Source organism: Oncorhynchus kisutch, linkage group LG24, assembly GCF_002021735.2.
Source record: "Oncorhynchus kisutch isolate 150728-3 linkage group LG24, Okis_V2, whole genome shotgun sequence".
NCBI lineage: Eukaryota > Metazoa > Chordata > Actinopteri > Salmoniformes > Salmonidae > Oncorhynchus > Oncorhynchus kisutch.
The window spans coordinates 36,820,026-36,845,906 of NC_034197.2; the positions used below are offsets into that span (position 1 = coordinate 36,820,026).

The 25,881-nt window shown below is 45.8% G+C and overlaps 2 protein-coding genes across 18 annotated transcripts in view; both read right to left on the reverse strand.

Annotated features, from left to right (window-relative positions):
* Window positions 1–14,154, reverse strand: part of LOC109869091 (ubiquitin carboxyl-terminal hydrolase 19) — a 35,244-nt gene extending 21,090 nt beyond the window's left edge. For 15 of the 16 annotated variants that reach the window (XM_031803574.1, XM_031803573.1, XM_031803572.1 and 12 more), the window contains exons 1-4: window positions 13,774–14,143; window positions 12,439–12,742; window positions 3,037–3,165; window positions 111–247 (exon numbers count right to left, since the gene is read on the reverse strand). In XM_031803574.1, the coding sequence (XP_031659434.1) occupies window positions 111–247; window positions 3,037–3,165; window positions 12,439–12,589 (417 nt within the window). In that variant the 5' untranslated portion in view covers window positions 12,590–12,742; window positions 13,774–14,143. Of the gene's footprint in view, window positions 1–110; window positions 248–3,036; window positions 3,166–12,438; window positions 12,743–13,773 lie in introns of all 16 variants that reach the window. The other variant, XM_031803559.1, reaches the window with a different exon arrangement.
* A 553-nt stretch (window positions 14,155–14,707) lies between these two features.
* LOC109869092 (laminin subunit beta-2-like) overlaps window positions 14,708–25,881 on the reverse strand; it is an 81,436-nt gene continuing 70,262 nt past the window's right edge. For both annotated transcript variants that reach the window (XM_031803918.1, XM_031803917.1), the window contains 10 exons: window positions 19,150–19,522; window positions 18,817–19,001; window positions 18,419–18,660; window positions 18,114–18,317; window positions 17,671–17,815; window positions 17,243–17,450; window positions 16,894–17,035; window positions 16,616–16,792; window positions 16,069–16,228; window positions 14,708–15,387 (listed from right to left, as the gene is read on the reverse strand). In XM_031803918.1, coding sequence (XP_031659778.1) covers window positions 15,251–15,387; window positions 16,069–16,228; window positions 16,616–16,792; window positions 16,894–17,035; window positions 17,243–17,450; window positions 17,671–17,815; window positions 18,114–18,317; window positions 18,419–18,660; window positions 18,817–19,001; window positions 19,150–19,522 — 1,973 coding nt within the window. In that variant the 3' untranslated portion in view covers window positions 14,708–15,250. The remainder of the gene's footprint in view (window positions 15,388–16,068; window positions 16,229–16,615; window positions 16,793–16,893; window positions 17,036–17,242; window positions 17,451–17,670; window positions 17,816–18,113; window positions 18,318–18,418; window positions 18,661–18,816; window positions 19,002–19,149; window positions 19,523–25,881) is intronic.

Here is a 25,881-nt window from a genome sequence, read left to right on the forward strand (position 1 = left end):
TGTTAAAACCTTCGCAAGAGATAGGCAATAGTCACATGAAGGTAGTTGATGGTATTCCATGAGAGAAACACATGCTAAATGACAGCAGGGAGGCCAGATGGCAGACTCACCATAAGGGAAGGCCAGGAGTGGAAGGGGATCTTCTTGTGCATAACCAGCAGGAGGAAGCCACTCTTCTCTTTGTACTGTACTTTGCTGCAGGAGCCCTCAATCTCCTCATGCAGATGACAGTCCCACTGGCGCCCATCTGGAGAGAGAGCAGTCACGGGCCATCAGACTAGTGCTAATGCTGCATGTTCAAAGTGAACGGCTAAATGCCACCCACACCAAAGACACGTACACACACTCCCTCATTCAAACACCATCTCAGCGTACACACACTCCCTCATTCAAACACCATCTCAGCACACACACTCCCTCCCTCCCTCATTCAAACACCATCTCAGCACACACACTCCCTCCCTCCCTCATTCAAACACCATCTCAGCACACACACTCCCTCCCTCCCTCATTCAAACACCATCTCAGCACACACACTCCCTCCCTCCCTCATTCAAACACCATCTCAGCACACACACTCCCTCCCTCCCTCATTCAAACACCATCTCAGCACACACACTCCCTCCCTCCCTCCCTCATTCAAACACCATCTCAGCACACACACTCCCTCCCTCCCTCCCTCATTCAAACACCATCTCAGCACACACACTCCCTCCCTCCCTCCCTCATTCAAACACCATCTCAGCACACACTCCCTCCCTCCCTCCCTCATTCAAACACCATCTCAGCACACACACTCCCTCCCTCCCTCCCTCATTCAAACACCATCTCAGCACACACACTCCCTCCCTCATTCAAACACCATCTCAGCACACACACTCCCTCCCTCCCTCCCTCATTCAAACACCATCTCAGCACACACACTCCCTCCCTCCCTCCCTCATTCAAACACCATCTCAGCACACACACTCCCTCCCTCATTCAAACACCATCTCAGCACACACACTCCCTCCCTCCCTCATTCAAACACCATCTCAGCACACACACTCCCTCCCTCCCTCATTCAAACACCATCTCAGCACACACACTCCCTCCCTCCCTCATTCAAACACCATCTCAGCACACACACTCCCTCCCTCCCTCATTCAACACCATCTCAGCACACACTCCCTCCCTCCCTCATTCAAACACCATCTCAGCACACACACTCCCTCCCTCCCTCCCTCATTCAAACACCATCTCAGCACACACACTCCCTCCCTCCCTCATTCAAACACCATCTCAGCACACACACTCCCTCCCTCATTCAAACACCATCTCAGCACACACACTCCCTCCCTCCCTCCCTCATTCAAACACCATCTCAGCACACACACTCCCTCCCTCCCTCATTCAAACACCATCTCAGCACACACTCCCTCCCTCCCTCCCTCATTCAAACACCATCTCAGCACACACACTCCCTCCCTCCCTCCCTCATTCAAACACCATCTCAGCACACAGACTCCCTCCCTCCCTCCCTCATTCAAACACCATCTCAGCACACACACTCCCTCCCTCATTCAAACACCATCTCAGCACACACACTCCCTCCCTCCCTCCCTCATTCAAACACCATCTCAGCACACACACTCCCTCCCTCCCTCCCTCATTCAAACACCATCTCAGCACACACACTCCCTCCCTCCCTCATTCAAACACCATCTCAGCACACACACTCCCTCCCTCCCTCATTCAAACACCATCTCAGCACACACACTCCCTCCCTCCCTCATTCAAACACCATCTCAGCACACACACTCCCTCCCTCCCTCATTCAAACACCATCTCAGCACACACACTCCCGCCCTCCCTCATTCAAACACCATCTCAGCACACACACTCCCTCCCTCCCTCATTCAAACACCATCTCAGCACACACACTCCCTCCCTCCCTCATTCAAACACCATCTCAGCACACACACTCCCTCCCTCCCTCCCTCCCTCATTCAAACACCATCTCAGCACACACACTCCCTCCCTCCCTCCCTCCCTCATTCAAACACCATCTCAGCACACACACTCCCTCCCTCCCTCCCTCCCTCATTCAAACACCATCTCAGCACACACACTCCCTCCCTCATTCAAACACCATCTCAGCACACACACTCCCTCCCTCATTCAAACACCATCTCAGCACACACACTCCCTCCCTCCCTCATTCAAACACCATCTCAGCACACACACTCCCTCCCTCCCTCATTCAAACACCATCTCAGCACACACACTCCCGCCCTCCCTCATTCAAACACCATCTCAGCACACACACTCCCTCCCTCCCTCATTCAAACACCATCTCAGCACACACACTCCCTCCCTCCCTCATTCAAACACCATCTCAGCACACACACTCCCTCCCTCCCTCCCTCCCTCATTCAAACACCATCTCAGCACACACACTCCCTCCCTCCCTCCCTCCCTCATTCAAACACCATCTCAGCACACACACTCCCTCCCTCCCTCCCTCCCTCATTCAAACACCATCTCAGCACACACACTCCCTCCCTCATTCAAACACCATCTCAGCACACACACTCCCTCCCTCATTCAAACACCATCTCAGCACACACACTCCCTCCCTCATTCAAACACCATCTCAGCACACACACTCCCTCCCTCATTCAAACACCATCTCAGCACACACACTCCCTCCCTCATTCAAACACCATCTCAGCACACACACTCCCTCCCTCATTCAAACACCATCTCAGCACACACACACTCCATCCCTCCCTCATTCAAATACACACACACACTCCCTCATTCAAACACCATCTCAACACACACTCCCTACCTCATTCAAACACCATCACACTCCCTCATTCAAATACCATCTCAGCACACACTCCCTCATTCAAATACCATCTCAGCACACACACTCCCTCAAACACCATCTCAGCACATACACAAAAAAATGTAGCCTGTACAAGCTCTCATACACGTGCAATCATCACATACACTTAGGCTATAAGACATGTAGTTAGTTTGTGATCTCACCTGGGAAGCGGGCATGACAGTCTGTGTCGGTGAAGGTAGTGGTGACGTCCTCCACCCTCTGCACCCCGTCTCCACAGCGCAGCCTCGCGATCACCTCATTAGCATTCTGCTTCCAGTCCACAAACACATCTACACAGCACCGAGCAGAGACAACACAGTCTGTCAGAGGACTACAAACACATCTACACAGCACCGAGCAGAGACAACACAGTCTGTCAGAGGACTACAAACACATCTACACAGCACCGAGCGAGCAGAGACAACACAGTCTGTCAGAGGACTACCACACTCAGCATACCACAGGGATTACCTTCAAAACGGATTCTGTAACACAAGAACACTTTGTCCACAGCGCCTGCTGTGACTGTGTTAGACAAGCATGCAAATCAACCTAGAATAGTCCACAACAGATCAGTACAGCTAGACGTAGAGGAATATATAAAGGGTTGAATATTTTACCGGTATTTTACAAAATGTTCCAACCTGACAATAAATCACTTTTCTCCCGGGTAACCTGGGATTTTTCCCGCCAAAACTGGAAGTGTCATTCAGCATAATAAAACATTATAAAGCCTAATAAAACATTATCTGAGAGAGGCTAAGACATCTATATATACTGTATATAGCCCTACATCTCTAGAACACGATTATCTACATTGAAGTCAGACGTTTACATACACCTTAGTCAAATACATTTAAACTCAGTTTCACAATTCCTGCCATTTAATCCTAGTAAAAATTCCCCGTCTTAGGTCAGATAGGATCACTACTTTATTTTAAGAACAATAGTAGAGAGAGTGATTTATTTCAGCTTTTATTTCTTTCATCACATTCCCAGTGAGTCTGAAGTTTACATGCTACCAAATACTAATTGAGTGTATTGCCTTTAAAATTGTTTAACTTGGGTCAAACTTCCTGACAGATGTCTTGAGATGTTGCTTCAATACATCCACATGATTTTATATCCTCATGAAGACATCTATTTTGTGAAGTGCGCCAGTCCCCCTGCAGCAAAGCACCTCCACAACATGATGCCGCCACCCCCTTGCTTCACATTTGGGATGGTGTTCTTCGGCTTGCAAGCCTCCCCTTTTTCCTCCAAACATAACGGTGGTCATTATGGCCAAACAGTCCTATTTTTGTTTCATCAGACCAGAGGACATTTCTCAAAAAAAGTACAATCTTTATCCCCATGTGCAGTTGTAAACCGTAGTCTGGCTTTTTTATGGCGGTTTTGGAGCAGTGGCCTTTCAGGTTATGTCGATATAGGACTCGTTTTACTGTGGATATAGATACTTTTGTACCTGTTTCCTCCAGGAACATCACAAGGTCCTTTGCTGTTGTTTTTGGGATTGAGTTGCACTTTTCGCACCAAAGTACATTAATCTCTAGGAGACAGAACGCGTCTCCTTCCTGAGTGGTATGACGGCTGCGTGATGCCATGGTGTTTATACATGCGTACTATTGTTTGTACAGATGAACGTGGTACCTTAAGGCAATTGCAAATTGCTCCCAAGGATGAACCAGACTTGTGGATGTCTACAGTGTGTTTTCTGAGGTCTTGGCTGATTTATTTTGATTTTCCCATGATGTCAAGCAAAGAGGAACGGAGTTTGAAGGTAAGGCCTTGAAATATATCCACATGTACACCTCCAATTGACTCAAATGATGTTATTTAGCCTATCAGAAGCTTCTAAAGCCATAACAAATGTTTTGGAATTTTCCAAGCTGTTTAAAGGCACAGTCAAGTTAGTGTATGTAAACTTCTGACTCACTGGAATTGTGATACAGTGAATTATAAGTGAAATAATCTGTCTGTAAACAATTGTTGGAAAAATGACTTGTTCCATGCAAAGTATATGTCCTAAACGACTTGCCAAAACTATAACGATATGCTGTTTTTAAACTCTGCAGCTGCAAAAAATTTTAACATGGTGAAAGCCAGATGGAGATGGGTAAATTAGAAGCGCATTGGGTCATTATACTACTGCAGTATAGAATATGCTGCAGCAAATGTAAGCCGAGATGATAGGTCTACAAGCATTGTGAACTGCGCTCCATACTGACGGGCTGTCTGTCCCCACCCTGAGCGTCAACACACTGACTCAACTCCAGCCACTTTAATAATGGGAATTGATGGGAAATGTAAAATATATCACTAGCCACTTTAAACAATGCTACCTTATATAATGTTTACATACCCTACATTATTCATCTCATATGAATATGTATATACTGTACTCTATATCATCTACTGCATCTTTATGTAATACATGTATCACTAGCCACTAACTATGACACTTTGTTTACATACTCATCTCATATGTATATACTGTACTCAATACCATCTACTGTATCTTGCCTATGCCGCTCTGTACCATCACTCATTCATATATCTTTATGTACATATTCTTTATCCCCTTACACTTGTGTCTATAAGGTAGTAGTTTTGGAATTGTTAGCTAGAGATTACTTGTTGGTTATTACTGCATTGTCGGAACTAGAAGCACAAGCATTTCGCTACACTCGCATTATCATCTGCTAACCATGTGTATGTGACAAATAAAATTTGATTTGATTCATCACGCCGAGGCCGTAGAGAAGCCAGATTGAGACATGGCAAATCATTTATCAATTCCATTTCACGCCATGCTGTTCATTGAAATAATTTACTCTAATTTACTGGTTTCGCTCAGTTATTTATCCCGGGAAAAGAGAGTGGTTTTGAGAGGTAAATCCGGTAACCGGGTTCCCGCCATTCAACCCTAGACTGGATATAATTTAGTTAGAGGACTAGATTTACTATACCTATACAACTAGATATCGATCAATGCATTCGTCATCTGAAAACAGCTTCAAAATACCGCTGCATCACAAGAGACTAGATTTACAGAAATACACACAACTTCTAAAAGCCTGTTTTTTTCTTTGTCATTATGGGGTATTGCATATAGATTGATTAATTTAAGAATAAGGATGTAACCAAAACGTGGAAGAAGTCAAGGGGTCTGAATATTTTCCGAATGAAACAACTTTTTTGGACAGTACAAAAATGAATCCACTGCTAAAACATTTGTTTCACTAGAGACCACTCCCAAACGACAACTTGTTCAAATTCACAAACATACAAAATAAGATACAAATAATCCTCATTCTGATAAAATAAAATAAAAAACTGAAATAAGAAATCACAAACATTGGCAATGCTCAGCCAACCTACCTTTTGTCACTGTGAAGCTGCAGCACCTGCCCTCTAAGTTGAAAGGCCCTCAAACAACCTCATGTTCTCTTGAGTCAGCATGGAGCCTGGGGTTCTCTTCTTGTCAGTGCGTGGAGGTCATGTATGAGAGTTCAGCTCAGTCTACTACGGTGCCCATGTTCACCACTACTACAGACTCTTGTTTATTCTCCTGCCATCTCACACACATATAGTAAACAACTCTCTCTCTCTCTCCCTCACACACACACACTGTATACAACACACCCTCGCTCTCTCTCCCGCACACACACACACAGTATACAACACACCCTCGCTCTCACACACACACACACACACAAGCTGTAAAATGTCCCAGGCAACACCACCACCTCTACAGCTGGGCTCCCAGTCAGGCTGTAATCCATGTGACCCCCCCTCCCCATAGACCCGGTCCACTATGACATCACCATAGTATTGACGTTTGACCTCCTTTGGACGAAATGGCTTTTACCACTAGGCTAGTCCGTAGTGTCTGTCACTTGTGTTTTCTCGAAATTGTTGAAAGGCCTGTCACTTGCACATAGTTCCACATACATTGAAAGTATGATAGGAATTTCACTGTGTTACACCACTAAAATATGAAAGAAACTGGGGAGATGCTTGGTGCGAATCAGTGAATGGCATAGACAACAGCCAAGGCATTGGAAGGACACAAAGGATATAGTGTGGACAATGAGACCGAGGGTAGCTAGATGAGGCAAGAGGACGACGTTGTGTGGGTGGAGAATCATGCTGGCCGGCCAGCCCTCTGAATTGATTGGGGTAATAAGTTCTAGTTGGAAACAGCAGAGCAGGGGGAGGCACAGCAGCATTCTCTCGTGACTGTGACAAAGCCCGTTTCCCTGGATCCGGCCTTACATCAGCTAGGATTACAACTCTTCAGCATTAAGCAGAGAGCAGCAACCAGCGCATGATACCTACCAATACCAGCCAGTGTTTCCCCTATATGCATTTAGGAAGAGGAGGGCCTCTAAAACCACACCATTGGCCACACTATTAGCTAACATGAGTGGCTGGTGATCAGGCATTAGCTCCCTCCATCAGGGATCACATCTCAATTTCAGACAATACATAGACATGCATGGACATTTCTTAAACTAGAAACTAATGTACTTGTCCTCTTGCTCAGTTGTGCACCGGGGCCTCCCACTCCTCTTTCTATTCTGGTTAGAGCCCGTTTGTGCGGTTCTGTGAAGGGAGTAGTACACAGCGTTGTACAAGATCTTCAGTTTCTTGACAGTTTCTCGCATGGTATATCCTTCATTTCTCAGAACAAGAATAGACTTACGAGTTTCAGAAGAGATGTCTGTGTTTCTGGCCATTTTGAGCCAGTTACCGAACCCACAAATGCTGATTCGCCAGATACTCAACTAGTCTAAAGGCCAGTTTTACTGCTTTAAAAAACCCGTTTTCAGCTGTGCTAACATAATTGCAAAAGGGTTTTCTAATGATCAATTAGCCATTCAAAATGATACACTTGGATTAGCTAACACAACATGTCACTGGAACACAGGAGTGATGGTTGCTGATAAATGTAGATATTCCATTACAAAAACAAAAATCAACTGTTTCCAGCTACAATGGTCATTTACAACATTAACAATGTCTACACTTTATTTCTGATCAATTTGGTATTATTTAAAATTAAAAGATTCTTTAATAAACAGACATTTCTAAGTGACCCCAAACTTTGAACAGGAGTGTACATGTTTCAAGCAGACCACCATCGTCCCTATGCCCAAGAAAGCCAAGGTATCCTGCCTAAATGTCTCCCGCCCTGTAGCACTCACATCAGTAGCCATGAAGTGCTTTGAGAGGCTGGTCATGGCTCACAACACCATCATCCCGGAAACCCCAGACCCACTCCAATTTGCATAACCATCCCAACAGATCCAGAGATGATGCAATCTCAATCGCAATCCACACTGCCCTTTCCCACCTGTACAAAAGGAACACCTATGTGAGAATGCTGTTCATTGACTACAGCTAAGCATTCAACCGCATAGTACCCAAAGCTCATCACTAAGCTAAGGACACTGGGACTAAACATCTCCCTCTACAACTGGATCCTGGACTTCCTGACGGGCCACCCCCAGGTGGTAAGAGTAGGTAATAACACATCCGTCACGCTGATCCTCAACATGGGGGCCCCTCAGGGGTGCGTGCTTAGTCCCCTCCTGTACTCCCTGTTCACCCATGACTTCGTGGCCAAGCATGACTCCAACACGATCATTAAGTCTGCCGATGACAACAGTGGTAGGCCTGATTACCGACAACAATGAGACAGCCTATAGGGAGGTCAGAGACCAGGCAGTGTGGTGCCAGGACAACAACCTCTCCCTCAACGTGAGCAAGACAAAGGAGATGATCGTGGACTACAGGAAAAGGAGGGCCGAACACGTCCCCATTCACATCGACAGGTCTGTAGTGGAACAGTGAGAGTTTCAAGTGCCACATCACCAACAAACTATCCATGGTCCAAACATTCCAAGAAAGTCATGAAGAGACTGAAAATATTTGGCATGGGTCCCCAGATCCTCAAAAGGTTCAACAGCTGCACCATCGAGAGCAACACTGCCCGGTATGGCAACACCTCGGCCTCCGACCGCAAGGCGCTACAGAGGGTAGTGCACCCGGCCCAGTACATCACTGGGGCCAAGCTTCCTGCCATCCAGGACCTCTAGTTTAACTGCAAGATATAAGTTGCAACTATGATGGTTGTTCCTCAAACTATGCATTTTATTAAAACTGAAAAAGATTAGGTAAATAGCCCACATTATCCAGAAAAATATATTTCAGGTTAAATTGAAATAGAAGGGTTTCAGTGTTACTTATTATATCATTCTGATTTTACATGAGCCTAAATGAATCTAAAAATGTACAATAGGCCGGGCCCTATAAAAATCCATTTAATTAATTTTCTTTCCCAAATTCTGTTTTAGCCGGTTAGTTTACCGTTATCCAGGTTCACTCTGAAAGATACATTATGTATTTATTTATAGAAAAACAACAGAAGTGTTCTAAGTCCACAACAAAAACAAACGTGTTAAGCGTTCAGGTAAGGGTATTTTATTAGCATCCCCATTAACTGTTGAAAAAGCAGCAGCTACTCTTCCTGGAGTCCACATGAAACATGACATAATACAGAACATTAATAGACAAGAACAGCTCAAGGACACAACTACATACATGTTTCAAATAGGACCCACGTAGCCTACATATCAATACATATCCACAAACCATCTAGGTCAAATAGGACCCACGTAGCCTACATATCCACAAACCATCTAGGTCAAATAGGGGAGGGGTGTTGCGCCAAAAAACAAATACCCATTGGATATATTAAAATAGTCAGGATATAATTCTGACAGGTAAACATAGGCTACTTTCAGAATGAGGCTCTCCACTACACATTGTTCCTGCAGTGATGATTCACCATTATCAAATGTTTTCAGAATATATCTGCTGATAAATAGCCAAAAACGCTAATGTGGGAAACAAATGAACGGCTCTCTCACCGAAGCCGATTCGGTAGGCTACAATGGCTAACGAGACGAAAGCCACTCACTGCAGTGTCACTGTCTGGCAAGCCCTGACATCCTAGGAAAGGAAACCTAAAATAAATCAAAACTATTGGTTTACTTGTCCCGATGCGACGAACATATCGTATAATCACGTTGCACGATTTATGAATGGCAAAGGGATATTGGAGACCGACTTTATTCAGTCAGTTCAACACCTTTTATAAACTAGTCAACGCCTAGCTGTTCAGTTGTCAATCAATGCACGGTAAAAAGGCAATGCCACACGTCTCCACGTGGACAGATATGTGAAGCACATGAAAGAAAATAAACGATTGTGCCAGAAAACAATAATTATGGCGAGGTGGATTTCAACTCATCGTTACCACTTACATTTACACGGGACGTGCAAAGTCACAGGTATCATGCTCTCTCCCTCAGTGTTAAGACATTCTACTGCAACTAACCACATCACACAAATTAGACCGGGAGGCAGGACAGACAGCAGACTGTGTTTCCCTGTCATCAGTGGCTTTGTGATTAACAGGCAGAAAATGCCTATCAGTCATTATGGCAGGAGAGGAATCGACAGACGAGCGAATTAAAAGCTTTAAATGAAAAGTAGCCTCGTTAAAGCTGCAATATGTAACTTTTTTGGGCGACCAGACCAAATTCACATAGAAATGCGTGTTATAGTTATGTCATTCTCATTGAAAGCAAGTTTAAGAAGCAGTATGGTGCCGATAGACATGGCCGCTTTGTTGTATCACCGCCTGGTACGACATCTGCACCGTCCACAACCACAGGGCTCTCCAGAGGTTGGTACGGTCAGCCCAACGCATCACCGGGAGCACACTGCCAGCCCTTTGGGACATCTACAGCACCCGGTGTCACAGGAAGGTCAAGAAGATCATCAAGGACCTCAGTCACAAGGGTCACGGGCTGTTCACCCCACTATCATCCAGAACGTGAGGTTAGTACAGGTGCATCAAATCTGGGGCAGCGAGACGGGAAAAACAGCTTCTTTCTCAAGGTCATTAGACTGTCACATAGCCATCACTAGCCAGTCTCTACCCAGTATCCTGCCCTGAACTTAGTCACTAGCTGGCTACCACCCGGTTACCATACCCTGCACATTAGATGCTGCTGCCCTATGCACATGGAACACTGTGTAATAACAGAACACTGGTCACTTTAATCATGTTTACATCCTGTTTTACCCATTTCATATGCATATACTGTATTCTAGTCAAGGCCTATCCTATTTTCCTATGACTGTACATATACGGCACTGTTGGAGCTAGGAACACATGCATTCCCTACAACCGCAATAACATCTGCTAAACTTGTGTATGTGACCAATAGAATTCGATGTAGATCTATTTTATGTACGCCATTTCCATTCTTCCCATTCTTAAGTTTCGCCTTTGTGTCTTTTACTTTCAGATTCGTACACCAGCTTCAAATAGATGAAACCAATAAAACAACATATTTGTTAATAGAAAAAATGTATTTCACAGCAGTTAAAGATGGTAGAATGACTCTACACTACAGACACTAGTTTTGTCACAGAACCTGAAATTAGAATTGAGCAACCAGGAAATAGCGGATGGATTTCTGCATAACGCATCTAATGCGAAGTGGAAAAAGTAGGCAGTTGAAAATGTGCGGATTAGCCAACGGCGCTAATGGAAAACACTGCAGAGATGACACAATGAACTTTCAAGTACCGCTCAACACCACTAGTCTCCCCCATTTATCAGCAGATTTTATGTCATATATAAATCAAAATAGGCTCAACATAAGGAGATCTGATGTGATTGGCCCAAAAAAAAAAAAATTAAGTACACATATTTTGCAATGTTATCACAGGTGCAGTGAAATGCTTAGGTTTCAAGCTCCAACAGTGCAGTAATACCTAACAATACACACAAATCCCTCAAATTAAAATAAATATCAGAACAAGCTATGTTAGAGTGCAGAAAATATATATAATGGTGTGAATAGACTGTATATGAATAGAAAAGGTGTGTACAGCAGTAGTTATATAGGACGAACCTTGACTAGAATACAGTACATACATATGAAGTTGGTTACTGTATGTAAACATTATTAAAAAGTGACCAGGGTTCAATGACTATGTACATAGGGGAGCAGTCTCTAAGGTGCAGGGTTGTAGCCGGCTAAAAGCAGTGACTAAGGTTCAGGGCTGGGTACTGGGAGGAGGCCGGCTAGTGGTGACTATTTAACAGTCTGATGGCCTGGAGAAAGAAGCTGTTTATCCCAGTTTCTCGGTCCCATCTTTGATGCACCTGTAATGTCTCCGCCTTCTAGATAGTAGCGTGGTGAATGGGCCGTGGCTCAGGTCCTTTTTGGCGTTGCTGTGACACCGGGTGCTGTAGATGTCCTGAAGGGCAGGCAGTGTGCTCTCAGTAACGCGTTAGTCAAAAGACCAATTAGTGGGAAAACAATATCAAAATTGGGCTGCCGTGTAACCACAGGCAAATAGACTTGTTCTCAGCCAACACTCTACCAATGCTAATAAAGCAGCATCTCAGGGACGTACCCTCATGCTTTGCCAAGTTAACCACAGCCCAAATCTCTCCCCTTCAACCATTTCACCTTTCTTGTGCTCTGCATTGGCCCCTGCTGCTGCTCGCTTGGCCTCCCTGCTCTCCTGGTTGGCCCTGTCCTTCTGCTTCTTCTTGCTGCTGCTGTCATCTGCGCTGCGCTGACCCCCATTACGCCGACCTGACTCACTGCTGCTGGCCATCTTCAGGCGCTTGGCGCTCACGGGCCGCCCGTCCCCAGCGTCACTGCTGCCGCTGCTGCTGGGGTCTGGTTCTGGGGTGTGCCGCTTTCTACCCGGTCCAGCTATCTTGGCGATGATACAGGTCAGAAATCTCCCGGAACAGAATCAGAGGTCCTGAGAAGAGTCAGGGGACCCACCGGTTATGAAAGAGTGTTGCAGAGCTACATAAGAGTCATAAAGAGTGTGATATGTGGCGTATATAGTAAGTTACAGAATGTATGATCAATTAAGTCATTTACACACATGCAAATTTGAAACCTGAACCCAGTCAGATTAAACTCACATTTTAAACATTTCCAGTACATTGATCTGATTGGAATCTGTCTGCAAACATTGCAATAGGTATCTCGGCATTTACTACCAAGATGACTTGGGGTGGCTGTCTTATTGAGTATCCCAACCATTTGTGATATTAGCTACTGTATCTAGCTAGCTATCTTGAATATTTTGCCTTGGATGTTGCCCATGAATGTTGCACCCTGGATTGCAAGACAATGTGACTCTAAAACATCTACGTTACCTTCGGTACAATGCTAACTAACGTCAACTACAATGTCTAAGTGGATAACGAGACTACAGTTGCTTACTTTACACATTGCATTTGATTAATAATAGTATGCCTAACATTAAACCTTTATGTACATTTCTGCCAGTCTCTTTGCCCTCAATGCAATGGCGTCATGTTCATGCGGCAAGTTAGTTGTTAGCTAGTGACGACCAGTTACTTAACGTTAGGGAGCTAAGTTAGCTAGCATGCTAAAATAAGATACTTGGCTATCAATGTTCATTGGTCAATCAGTTCATCAAAAATCTGACAATTTAACGTTAAAATGTTAACAGATAATCTCTATAATGTCAGTAACAACAGGGATAAATTGCCAATGTAACATTAACGTTACCTGGCTAACTGGCTAGCCGGCTAACGTTAGCTAAGCTAACAACAGTTAGACAACTAGCTTTATCTTCCTAGCTAAATTACTAGCAGTTCTGGCGAATGTCATTAGCTTGTTAGCTAATTTCGCTACCAAACGTTTGTCAGTTGTTGACAAGCTAAACAAACAATAGCTATTGACAATAGCGCCTCATGACTAATAATTGGACATTTCTATTAAATAAAATACTAGCCAGTATGACAGACTACTTACAAAACATGTATAATTTAGAGTGTCGTCTCCCCGTCTTTGTGCACAATGGCCGGCGAGTCCGTACTTCTTCAGCCCTTCCTAAGCTCCTTGACCGCCGCGGGCCTCTGCTCACCCCTTCCCGCAATCGAAACCCCGTACTCTTGGTGTTTCTAGAATATTCTCGTTATCCGGGTCCCATCTCTTATAGATTCCTAAATATTTTAATCAAATATAAGTGACGTGAATGGCAACAAAACGATAAATTGCTTCAACCTAAGTTACTTTACCAGCCCACGGGAAATGACTCGCACTTTGTTTAGGAACAAAAACAGTCCAAACCGAAAAGCACTTCGAAGACTGACCACTTCCTGGAGGCAGGCAGGCTGAGGCGGCACTGTAGAAACCGACCCCTCACAATGGGAAACTCTCAATTGCATAATCTCCTCGCGTCCTCTCTCATCGCTTCCTTCTAAAAATCCATTGGATGAGAAAGCCAAAGGTCCCGCCCCTCTGACCTTCTCCTCCAATGGGTTTTGAGAAAGAGGCGAGAGGACGCGAGAATTGTGCAATTGAACACTCTATTGAGATTCTCCCATGTGACAAAGGTTTTCTTGGCTGGTTCTACAGGAAGGCAGCTATGAAACCAGTGTATGAGATTAGTAAAACATACCTATTATATGGGGTTTATAATAGAGAGATGTCGAATAAGACATGAACTAGTTTAGACATGACAATTTTTAACTACATTCTCCTTAGGTGATCCACACCTCTCTCCCCACCATTGCATATGCAATGTATGTTGATTGTGTGCATTGATGGTGTTCCAGTTTTATTAGTCACACAATTTCAGTTTTCCTACACTGGAGGGTGGAAATAGTTTTTCAGTATTATTGTCAGGCAACTCACAAACAGCTTTCTCTCAATTACAGAAACAATACCATCCATTGAGTCTATGTAGTGTTTAAAGAGAACAAGCATCCCATCATTTAATCCAGGAGAGATCAGAAACCATGTCAAAGTCACCGATCATCCCCCGGTTCATCCTCAGTCGGTACACATAACAACTTTTGTTCATTGTTTTTCCAGAACAATTTATTCAGAAGTACTTTTTTGGGGCATTATTTATATTCTGAATGTGGCAGTGTTTGGAGGATGATCTGAGTTGAGGCTAAACATATTTGCACATTTTCGTATTCTTCACACACACAAATGGATAATTATTTTTGTAAATGTCATGTGGAGCCACTTCTATCCTTCAGTTGAAAGTCACACAGTAATACACTGAGGGCACACAATGTTATATTAGATGTGTGAAATCTTACAATCAAAAAGACACAGTTACACAGTGTAGTTGGATAAGCACCATGGCTGTAGGTGCAGTACTGAGTTCCTCACTAGAGCGCATAGGGTGTACACCCTACAAGAGAGTAAAGCAATAGTAGGCTCACATAGTGTCTGCAGTCAGTCAGTGTTTGGTTTAACTCGGCCAGGTCCCTGTTTACTGACAGGTGTTGTAGATCTGAATCTGTTTGTTGATGTCGTTGAGGATAGCCTTCATCTTGTCTTCTAGGCCGTCCAACTGCCGGGCTTTGCCCTCCAACTTTTTCTGGTTCTCTTCATAGTCTTTCTCTAGTTCTGTGGATATAAAGTGTGTCAAGTTTATATCTTAATGTTTAATCTCAGAATAACCAGACTTGGCTGACTGATATACTGTAGACTTGTCCTGGCACCCCAATGGTGGAACCAGCTTCCCTCTGAAGCTAGGATAGCAGAGTCCCTGCCCATCTTCAGAAAGCACCTGACACCTTACTCTTTGGACAGGTATCTTAAATAAATACAAAAAATATATATATAATAATCTTGACTCCTCCTATCTAAAGTAGATATCTATAGTGTACTTACTATGCCTGTCATATGTGGTTGTCCCACCTAACTATCTTAAGATGACTGCACTAACTGTAAGTCGCTCTGGATAAGAGCGCCCGCGAAATGACTAAAACGTCTGACGTTGGCCGTGAGGCCGATACCTAAAGCTTATTAAAGAGCAGTGATACTATCAAGAGCAGTGATACTATCAAGAGCAGCGTGCGGGTTCCTTATTATTTCTCAAATGACTAAAATGTCAAATGTACAGTTTGTTCTCTGGTTTGAGTACACCACCATCAGACAAATTCAGACAATACAGTGGCACTGTTTAACCACAAAAGGGCAATGTTGCCTTCGCTATTCTCCAAGGTTAGCTTGTGTAAATCAAAAACATTGCTGCTCTTAATTAAATAACGTGACCCAGTTCCCTCCAGGTTCCCTGCCACACACCTGCTAGTCTCTGGAGCTTGTCCTGAGCGTCTTTCAGTAGCTCCTTGGCCTCGTCTCTCAGTCGCTCTGCTGTCTTTTTGGCCTCCTGGACGGTCTTGGCTTTCCTGTCCACCAAGTCCTGCACTGTGTGATACTTATCCGTCAGCTCGCCATCTAAAATCTGAGAGAAATAAGACAGCATAATTAGTATCAGTCACAGTATTACAGTCCTAAATACACACATCGAATGAACACACACACACACACACACACACACACACATCGAATGAACACACACACACACACACACACACATCGAATGAACACACACACACACACACACATCGAATGAACACACACACATCGAATGAACACACACACACACATCGAATGAACACACACACATCGAATGAACACACACACATACACACACATCGAATGAACACACACACGAATGAACACACACACACACACACACACACACACACACACACACACACACACACACACACACACACACACACACACACACACACACACACACACACACACACACACACACACACACCTGCTTGGCATCATTGGCCTTGTCCCGTGCCATAGTGGCTGTCTCCTCAGCTCGAGCTGCTGCCATGCTGTTTTTTGCACGTTTGAGTTTCAGACCGTCAATCCCCCGACCCAGGTTGCCAAGGCGATCCATGGCATTATTCAGGTCATGTTCACTGCTGGAGGTCTCAGACTCGATCTACGAGCAGAGAAAATATCAGGAACATATCATCCCTTCATCCTCCTCATCCCATCAAACAGAATACAGATGACGTCCACTCAGTTGAGTTCCTACTGTACCTGTGCTAGTCGGACTTCCGTTTCACCAATGTCAACCTTCGCCCGCTGTATGGCCTTCTCCGCTGCAGCCTGGGCCGTCTTAGCGTCCTCAAGTGCCCGTTTCACCGTCTCTGCTGTGGATTTCACCCCGTCTGCCCGATTCCTACAGAACGGAAACACATGTTGGAATCAGGAGCGTTTTGCTGTGCTGGACTATTCTCTTTGACTTCGTAATGCTATAACCTATAACCCTCTACATACTATAACCCTCCACACACACACACACACACACACACACACACACACACACACACACACACACACACACACACACACACACACACACACACACACACAAACACACACACACCTGGCCTTCTTGGCCTCCTGCAGCAGCTGCTCTGCCTTGCGCACGTCGTCCTGTGTCTGTTTCAGAATGGCGTCTACGTTGGAGAGGCTCCGGACCCGGTCCTTGATCTCCTCTGCCAGGTGTCTGATCTGCTGTGGTGAGGCTGGGATGGACAGCTCCAGGACACGGTTAGCCACCGCTTCAATGCTGTCTGGATCAGCACCCTCCTCTGCAAGGAGACAGAAAAGATATTCAGATCAGTGAAGAGATTTTTGACACAGATTGGAAGTTAATACTTAATGATTATGACGCTGATCATGATGACTATCCCGAGGTGAAGATGCATTGCTTGTACGGCCCAATGTGGCCAAGGTCTGAACTCACTTTTCCTCTAATATCTGAATTCTCTGTCACTTTTCCCAAAAATGTTTTCCCAGTAGCTAACTCACGCATGAGGAAGTCCCGGATCTGCTTGATGAGGTCCCGCAGGTCGTTGTTGGAGCGCTCCACCTTGTTCTTGGTGTTAGTGGCCTTGTCCAGAGCTGCCTGGGCTTTACCCTTAGCCTCCTCCGCCTTGGTCTTGGCATCTGCCACCTGAGAAACCAAACAGGGGGATACAGAGAACCAGTTATAACTTATCAATTCCCCCGACTTTGCTGATAGCTGCTTCATTGTAGAAACGTTATCTCACCTAGTGAATGCATTAACTGTAAGTCGCTCTGAATAAGTATCTGCTAAATGACTAAAATGTGAATGTACCCTCATACTGTAGGTGATACAGGGGTATGTTTGCATTAATGACACGCCACAACAGATTTAGCAAGACTTCCTTTCCTGTCAAGACAGTTTTGTGTTTATCTATTAAGGGGTATGTCAACGTGGAGTAACTGACCTTGTGGAAGAGCTCCTCTACCTCCTTCATGGCTTTGTTCAGCTCTTTCTCTGCGTGCTTAGACTTTTCCAAGGCGTTCTCTGCCATCGCTACGGCACCGTTGCAGTTCAGGCCTCCACAGTGCCTGTTCCCCTCGTCGTCACGGCAACCCGCCCCTCCGCAATGGCTCTCTACACAGGGGGAATCGCCAGGGCCCCCACAGACCTGGTCAAAGGGGGCGGCGTGGAACATGTATCAGATTAGTTGATTTGAACTTTCCATTAACGCTGACCGTTTGTATCTAGCTGTTTATGTTGATGCTTCACCTTCTCATTGATCTTCTTCATGTCCAGGGTTTGTGCCTTGGCATTGAGGTCCCCCAGGGCTCGCTTGTTGGCGGCATTCTTGCGGTTGAAGTCGTCTTTCTTGGCAGAGATGAGGCGTTCTGTCTTGCGGCGGGTGTCTGCTGATTGGCTGACAGTGCTGGGCGTGGTAGTGGTGGACTGGTTGGCTCGCTGCTCTGCGTCACGGGACTTATTATAGGAGCTTCGGATGCTTTCATATGCACCTGGGTGAAGGAGAGGGGCCCGAAAATAAGAAAGACACATTTAACTAATGTTTCAAAAATATTTCTACAAAAAAAAACATTGATAACACCAGCCATTAAGGCACTACGTATCCCAGAATCCCCCTGGTGGAAAGGGAACAGGACGTCTCTGCTCACCCAGGAAGTTAGAGTTCTTCAGGATGTCCAGTTGGCGGTGGAGCTGATCTGAGGTCAGGTTGAGCTCTTTGGCCTCTCTCTCTAGAGCACTGAGCTCATTACTGGCCTCAACATTACTGTTCCCTACACTGGTCAGGTCTCCCTCCAGATGATTCAGTACATCTGTGGTCTCCCCTATCTGAGACCTGCAAGAGAAAGGGAGAAGGAAATTACAGTTAAATTACAAAACTGGAGGAGAGGGGTATTCATGGTGAATCTTTATTCAGACAGAGTCTACCTTTGTATGTGTATTGTTATGTAAAGTATAATAGTGTCCGTGTGTATGCCTTGTACCTGAGGTCTTCAATGAGCTCCATCAGGCTGCTGACTGCCTCTGTGGTGGTGTTGCGGGCATTGACGATGCCCTGAGCTCGTGCCAGCTTCTCCTCCAGGTCTCTGAAGGCCTTCTCATAGGCTCCAGTCAGGCCCGTGTTCTGGATCTCCACAGCCCGCTCCGACAGGGTCTTGGTTCGGACAGCCAGGTTCTGTACCACCCGGTCCCAGTCCCCAAAGCACTGGTGGCAGGGCTGGCAGTTAGGGAACTGGCCTGAGAAGCCCCGGGCACACTGATCACAACGCACGCCCGACACCCCCTGTTGACACACGCAGTGGCCTGTCTTCTGGCCACACTGAGAGGTCTCTATGCCCCGGGGGTCACAGTCACAGGCTGAGAGAGAGAGATGTAAAGAGAGATGAAGAGAGAGAGAGATGGACAGAGAGATGGAGAAAGAGAGAGAGGTGGAGAGAGAGATGAAATGAGAGAGAGTGATGGACAAAGAGATGAAGAGAGAGAGAGAGATGTACAGAGAGATTAAGAGAGAGAGAGACGGATGAAGAGAGAGATGGAGAGAGATGAAGAGAGAGTGAGATGGACAGAGACATGGAGAGAGAGAAAGAGAGAGAGAGAGAGAGTTGAAGAGAGAGTGAGATGGACAGAGACATAGAGAGAGAGAGAGAGAGAGAGAGAGAGTGAGATGGACAGAGACATGGAGAGAGAGAAAGAGAGAGAGAGAGAGAGAGAGAGAGAGAGAGAGAGAGAGAGAAGGACAGAGACATGGAGAGAGAGAGAGAGAGAGAGAGAGAGAGAGAGAGAGAGAGTTGAAGAGAGAGTGAGATGGACAGAGACATGGAGAGAGAGAGAGAGAGAGAGAGAGAGAGAGTGAGATGGACAGAGACATGGAGAGAGAGAAAGAGAGAGAGAGAGAGAGAGAGAGAGTGAGATGGACAGAGACATGGAGAGAGAGAAAGAGAGAGAGAGAGAGAGAGAGAGAGAGAGAGAGAGAGAGAGAGAGAGAGAGAGAGAGAGAGAGAGAGAGAGTAATTACAGAATTACCTGGAAGGCTTACAACTACCAAAGATTATTATTCCCAAACTATACAGCAAATGCTCTGGCAAACAAACAGAGACCTGAAAACACCATCCAACCTGGAACTGACTGAGTAATAGTCTGAAGCTATACATTATTTTTTTTGTTTAACATGAAGAAAAATACATCACAATGATATATTTTACTTTATAAGAACTGAATGCTAAATTAAGGCTACCAAGCTTGATACAACTTCAATTAGCACTGACGTGTCAAGTGAGAGGCGTCAAAGCTCGAGCCCAACAATGGCAGGAGAGCCCCAACCAAATGGAGAGGCCTTAGAATCACCCTCCCACTGTTCAGAGGTAATTAAAATACAGTACCCTTTGAATGTAAAGAATAATAAGACATGAAAAGAGTACAAAATTAAGCTCTTATTGAAAATCAAGACACACTTTTTTTGCTGACTATTATAAAAATGGGAACATAAGCAACCGTATCTTCCACACAGACTATCCCCTGGCAGGGCACAGTGCTATATTAACACACTACCCCTCTGTTAAGAGGGGAGGTATTAGCGATGGGTGGAAACTTGGGATAATAAACAACAAGGACTCTGAGTCAGCTAATATATACATCTCTATAAGTCTGGAACAGTAATGGTACAGGGCAACAGCAAACAGTTTCAGCTGGACTTTCACCTAATCAAAGAAATAGGTCAGCAGGAGAAGCTCTACCTTGAGAAAGATACCCCCACGCCGAGAAGATCAGACCAGACCTCTCATTACATAAACCCACAGATGAGCACCCTCAAGCGGAAAGTCAACCATTCAAATGAGGGTTGAATTCACCCAGCTGGAGGTAAGGCAGGTGGAGCTGAAACAGCAGGTGATTACAGTCCAGTCAGCACAGACCCAGACAACAGTCCAGCACAACAACACCCCCTTAACTAGACCTGGAGAGCTGGAGGTGGAGAGAGACATGTCTGCACTCTGGACTGCAGTAAGACAGCATCTACAGGACAAAGAGCAGGAGCAGGAGAAAAACAGAGCACTAGAGGAGAGGATCAGACTGCTGGAGGAGAGGCTGAGGGAGATGGTGTGTGGCGCCCGGTATCCAAGATGGCGTAGCAGTAAGTCGTCCTGTCGTGTCGTGTCCCTTGTATATATCGTTTCTTTTTCTTTTTTTACATATTTTTCTTCGCATATCTCTTTAAAAACATTTTGCTAAACCTAAGCTTCCAAATACTGTCCTGCAACCCGCCTCACCCAATGTAGCTATTTTTCCAAAAGTTTTTATATTTACTTCGGAACCGGAATCCCTCAACTGAAGCTAGCCAGCTAACCACCAGCTATGCTAGCGGTCTTCAGCTAACCGGTCATCAGCTAACCTTTAGCTCGGCAAGCTCTCGCCAGTTCGAACAACGCGACTCTAACCAGAGCATAACGGACCTATTTATTTTTCATCCCCGGATTCATCCCCGGATTCCCACCGCAAACGGAACATTTTTCAGCTGGATCTTCACAACTAGCTATCTAGCTAAACCGCAACCCCGGATGATTACTCCTGGCTAGCGTTTCCACCCACTTAGCTTGAAGCTAGCCCGGCCAGCTCACCTGTGCTACCACCGTAGCATACTCCTGGGCTACAATACCCGGGCCCACGACCGGTCTATCGATGTCACCGCATGAAGAGGAATAAACAGACTCACCCCATCGCGACGTCCCCCAAAGGCTAACTCTCTAGCCCTCGCTATCTCCCTGCTTGCTAATTCGGCCTGCTAACTGCTAGCTTGTCTAGCTCCGGTCCGCTAACTGCTACCTTGTTTAGCCCGGGCCTACGACCTGTTAGCTTGTTAGCACAGGCCTGCTAACCGTCTGAATCGCCACGTCCCAAACACCCACTGGACCCATATTTACTTTCTATCTCTTTAATTTTTAATTTGTTTATACCTTCCGGAAACCTGCCTCACCCAATGTGATACGGAATCGTTATTATTTTTTACTTTTTAGAACACACTCAAGAACCTCCAGAAGCTAACCAGCTAACTAGCTACAAGCTATTCAGTCATTGTTAGTTTTTTTTTACCTGGATAACACTCGCCAGTCCAGCTTCCTTGCCCCATCCACCGCTGCCCCCTGGACACTGATCTCTTGGCTACATAGCTGATGCACGCTGGACTGTCCATTAATCACGGTACTCCATTCTGCTTGTTTGTTTTATCTGTTGGCCCCGTTGCCTAGTCAACGCCATTTTACCTGCTGTTGTTGTGCTAGCTGATTAGCTGTTGTCTCACCTACTGTTTTAGCTAGCTTTCCCAATTCAACACCTGTGATTACTGTATGCCTCGCTGTATGTCTCTCTCAAATGTCAATATGCCTTGTATACTGTTGTTCAGGTTAGTTATCATTGTTTTAGTTCACAATGGAGCCCCTAGTTCCACTCTTCATACCCCTGATAACTCCTTTGTCCCACCTCCCACACATGCGGTGACCTCACCCATTACAACCAGCATGTCCAGAGATACAACCTCTCTCATCATCACCCAGTGCCTGGGCTTACCTCCGCTGTACCCGCACCCCACCATACCCCTGTCTGCGCATTATGCCCTGAATATATTCTACCATGCACAGAAACCTGCTCCTCTTATTCTCTGTCCCCAACGCTCTAGGCGACCAGTTTTGATAGCCTTTAGCCGCACCCTAATACTACTCCTTCTCTGTTCCGCGGGTGATGTGGAGGTAAACCCAGGCCCTGCATGTCCCCAGGCACCCTCATTTGTTGACTTCTGTGATCAAAAAAGCCTTGGTTTCATGCATGTCAACATCAGAAGCCTCCTCCCTAAGTTTGTTTTACTCACTGCTTTAGCACACTCTGCTAACCCTGATGTCCTTGCTGTGTCTGAATCCTGGCTCAGGAAGGCCACCAAAAATTCAGAGATTTCCATACCCAACTATAACATCTTCTGTCAAGATATAACTGCCAAAGGGGGAGGAGTTGCAGTCTATTGCAGAGAGAGCCTGCAAAGTAATGTCATACTTTCCAGGTCCATACCCAAACAGTTCGAACTACTAATTTTGAAAATTACTCTCTCCAGAAATAAGTCTCTCACTGTTGCCGCCTGCTACTGACCCCCCTCAGCTCCCAGCTATGCCCTGGACACCATTTGTGAATTGATCGCCCCCCATCTAGCTTCAGAGTTTGTTCTGTTAGGTGACCTAAACTGGGATATGCTTAACACCCCGCCAGTCCTACAATCTAAGCTAGATGCCCTCAATCTCACACAAATCATCAAGGAACCCACCAGGTACAACCCTAACTCTGTAAACAAAGGCACCCTCATAGACGTCATCCTGACCAACTGGCCCTCCAAATACACCTCCGCTGTCTTCAACCAGGATCTCAGCGATCACTGCCTCATTGCCTGTATCCGCTACGGAGCCGCAGTCAAACGACCACCCCTCATCACTGTCAAACGCTCCCTAAAACACTTCTGTGAGCAGGCCTTTCTAATCGACCTGGCCCGGGTATACTGGAAGGACATTGACCTCATCCCTTCAGTTGAGGATGCCTGGTCATTCTTTAAAAGTAACTTCCTCACCATTTTAGATAAGCATGCTCCGTTCAAAAAATGCAGAACTAAGAACAGATACAGCCCTTGGTTCACCCCAGACCTCACTGCCCTTGACCAGCACAAAAACATCCTGTGGCGGACTGCAATAGCATCGAATAGTCCCCGTGATATGCAACTGTTCAGGGAAGTCCGGAACCAATACACGCAGTCAGTCAGGAAAGCTAAGGCCAGCTTCTTCAGGCAGAAGTTTGCATCCTGTAGCTCCAACTCCAAAAAGTTCTGGGACACTGTGAAGTCCATGGAGAACAAGAGCACCTCCTCCCAGCTGCCCACTGCACTGAGGCTAGGTAACACGGTCACCACCGATAAATCCATGATTATCGAAAACTTCAATAAGCATTTCTCAACGGATGGCCATGCCTTCCGCCTGGCTACTCCAACCTCGGCCAACAGCTCCGGCCCCCCCCCGCAGCTCCTCGCCCAAGCCTCTCCAGGTTCTCCTTTACCCAAATCCAGATAGCAGATGTTCTGAAAGAGCTGCAAAACCTGGACCCGTACAAATCAGCTGGGCTTGACAATCTGGACCCTCTATTTCTGAAACTATCCGCCACCATTGTCGCAACCCCTATTACCAGCCTGTTCAACCTCTCTTTCATATCGTCTGAGATCCCCAAGGATTGGAAAGCAGCCGCAGTCATCCCCCTCTTCAAAGGGGGAGACACCCTGGACCCAAACTGTTACAGACCCATATCCATCCTGCCCTGCCTATCTAAGGTCTTCGAAAGCCAAGTCTACAAACAGGTCACTGACCATCTCGAATCCCACCGTACCTTCTCCGCTGTGCAATCTGGTTTCCGTGCTGGTCACGGGTGCACCTCAGTCACACTCAAGGTACTAAACGATATCATAACCGCCATCGATAAAAGACAGTACTGTGCAGCCGTCTTCATCGACCTTGCCAAGGCTTTCGACTCTGTCAATCACCATATTCTTATCGGCAGACTCCGTAGCCTCGGTTTTTCGGATGACTGCCTTGCCTGGTTCACCAATTACTTTGTAGACAGAGTTCAGTGTGTCAAATCGGAGGGCATGCTGTCCGGTCCTCTGGCAGTCTCTATGGGGGTGCCACAGGGTTCAATTCTCGGGCCGACTCTTTTCTCTGTATATATCAATGATGTTGCTCTTGTTGCGGGCGATTCCCTGATCCACCTCTACGCAGACGACACCATTCTATATACTTTCGGCCCGTCATTGGACACTGTGCTATCTAACCTCCAAACAAGCTTCAATGCCATACAACACTCCTTCCGTGGCCTCCAACTGCTCTTAAACGCTAGTAAAACCAAATGCATGCTTTTCAACCGATCGCTGCCTGCACCCGCATGCCCGACTAGCATCACCACCCTGGATGGTTCCGACCTGGAATATGTGGACATCTATAAGTACCTAGGTGTCTGGCTAGACTGCAAACTCTCCTTCCAGACTCATATCAAACATCTCCAATCGAAAATCAAATCAAGAGTCGGCTTTCTATTCCGCAACAAAGCCTCCTTCACTCACGCCGCCAAGCTTACCCTAGTAAAACTGACTATCCTACCGATCCTCGACTTCGGCGATGTCATCTACAAAATGGCTTCCAACACCCTGCTCAGCAAACTGGATGCAGTCTATCACAGTGCCATCCGTTTTGTCACTAAAGCACCTTATACCACCCACCACTGCGACTTGTATGCTGTAGTTGGCTGGCCCTCGCTACATATTCGTCGCCAGACCCACTGGACGAATTGCAAAAATCGCTGAAGTTGGAGACTTCACCAACTTCAAACATCAGCTATCTGAGCAGCTAACCGATCGCTGCAGCTGTACATAGTCTATTGGTAAATAGCCCACCCATTTTCACCTACCTCATCCCCATACTGTTTTTATTTATTTACTTTTCTGCTCTTTTGCACACCAATATCTCTACCTGTACATGACCATCTGATCATTTATCACTCCAGTGTTAATCTGCAAAATTGTAATTATTCGCCTACCTCCTCATGCCTTTTGCACACATTGTATATAGACTCCCCCTTTGTTTTCTACTGTGTTATTGACTGGCCAGGTCGCAGTTGAAAATGAGAACTTGTTCTCAACTAGCCTACCT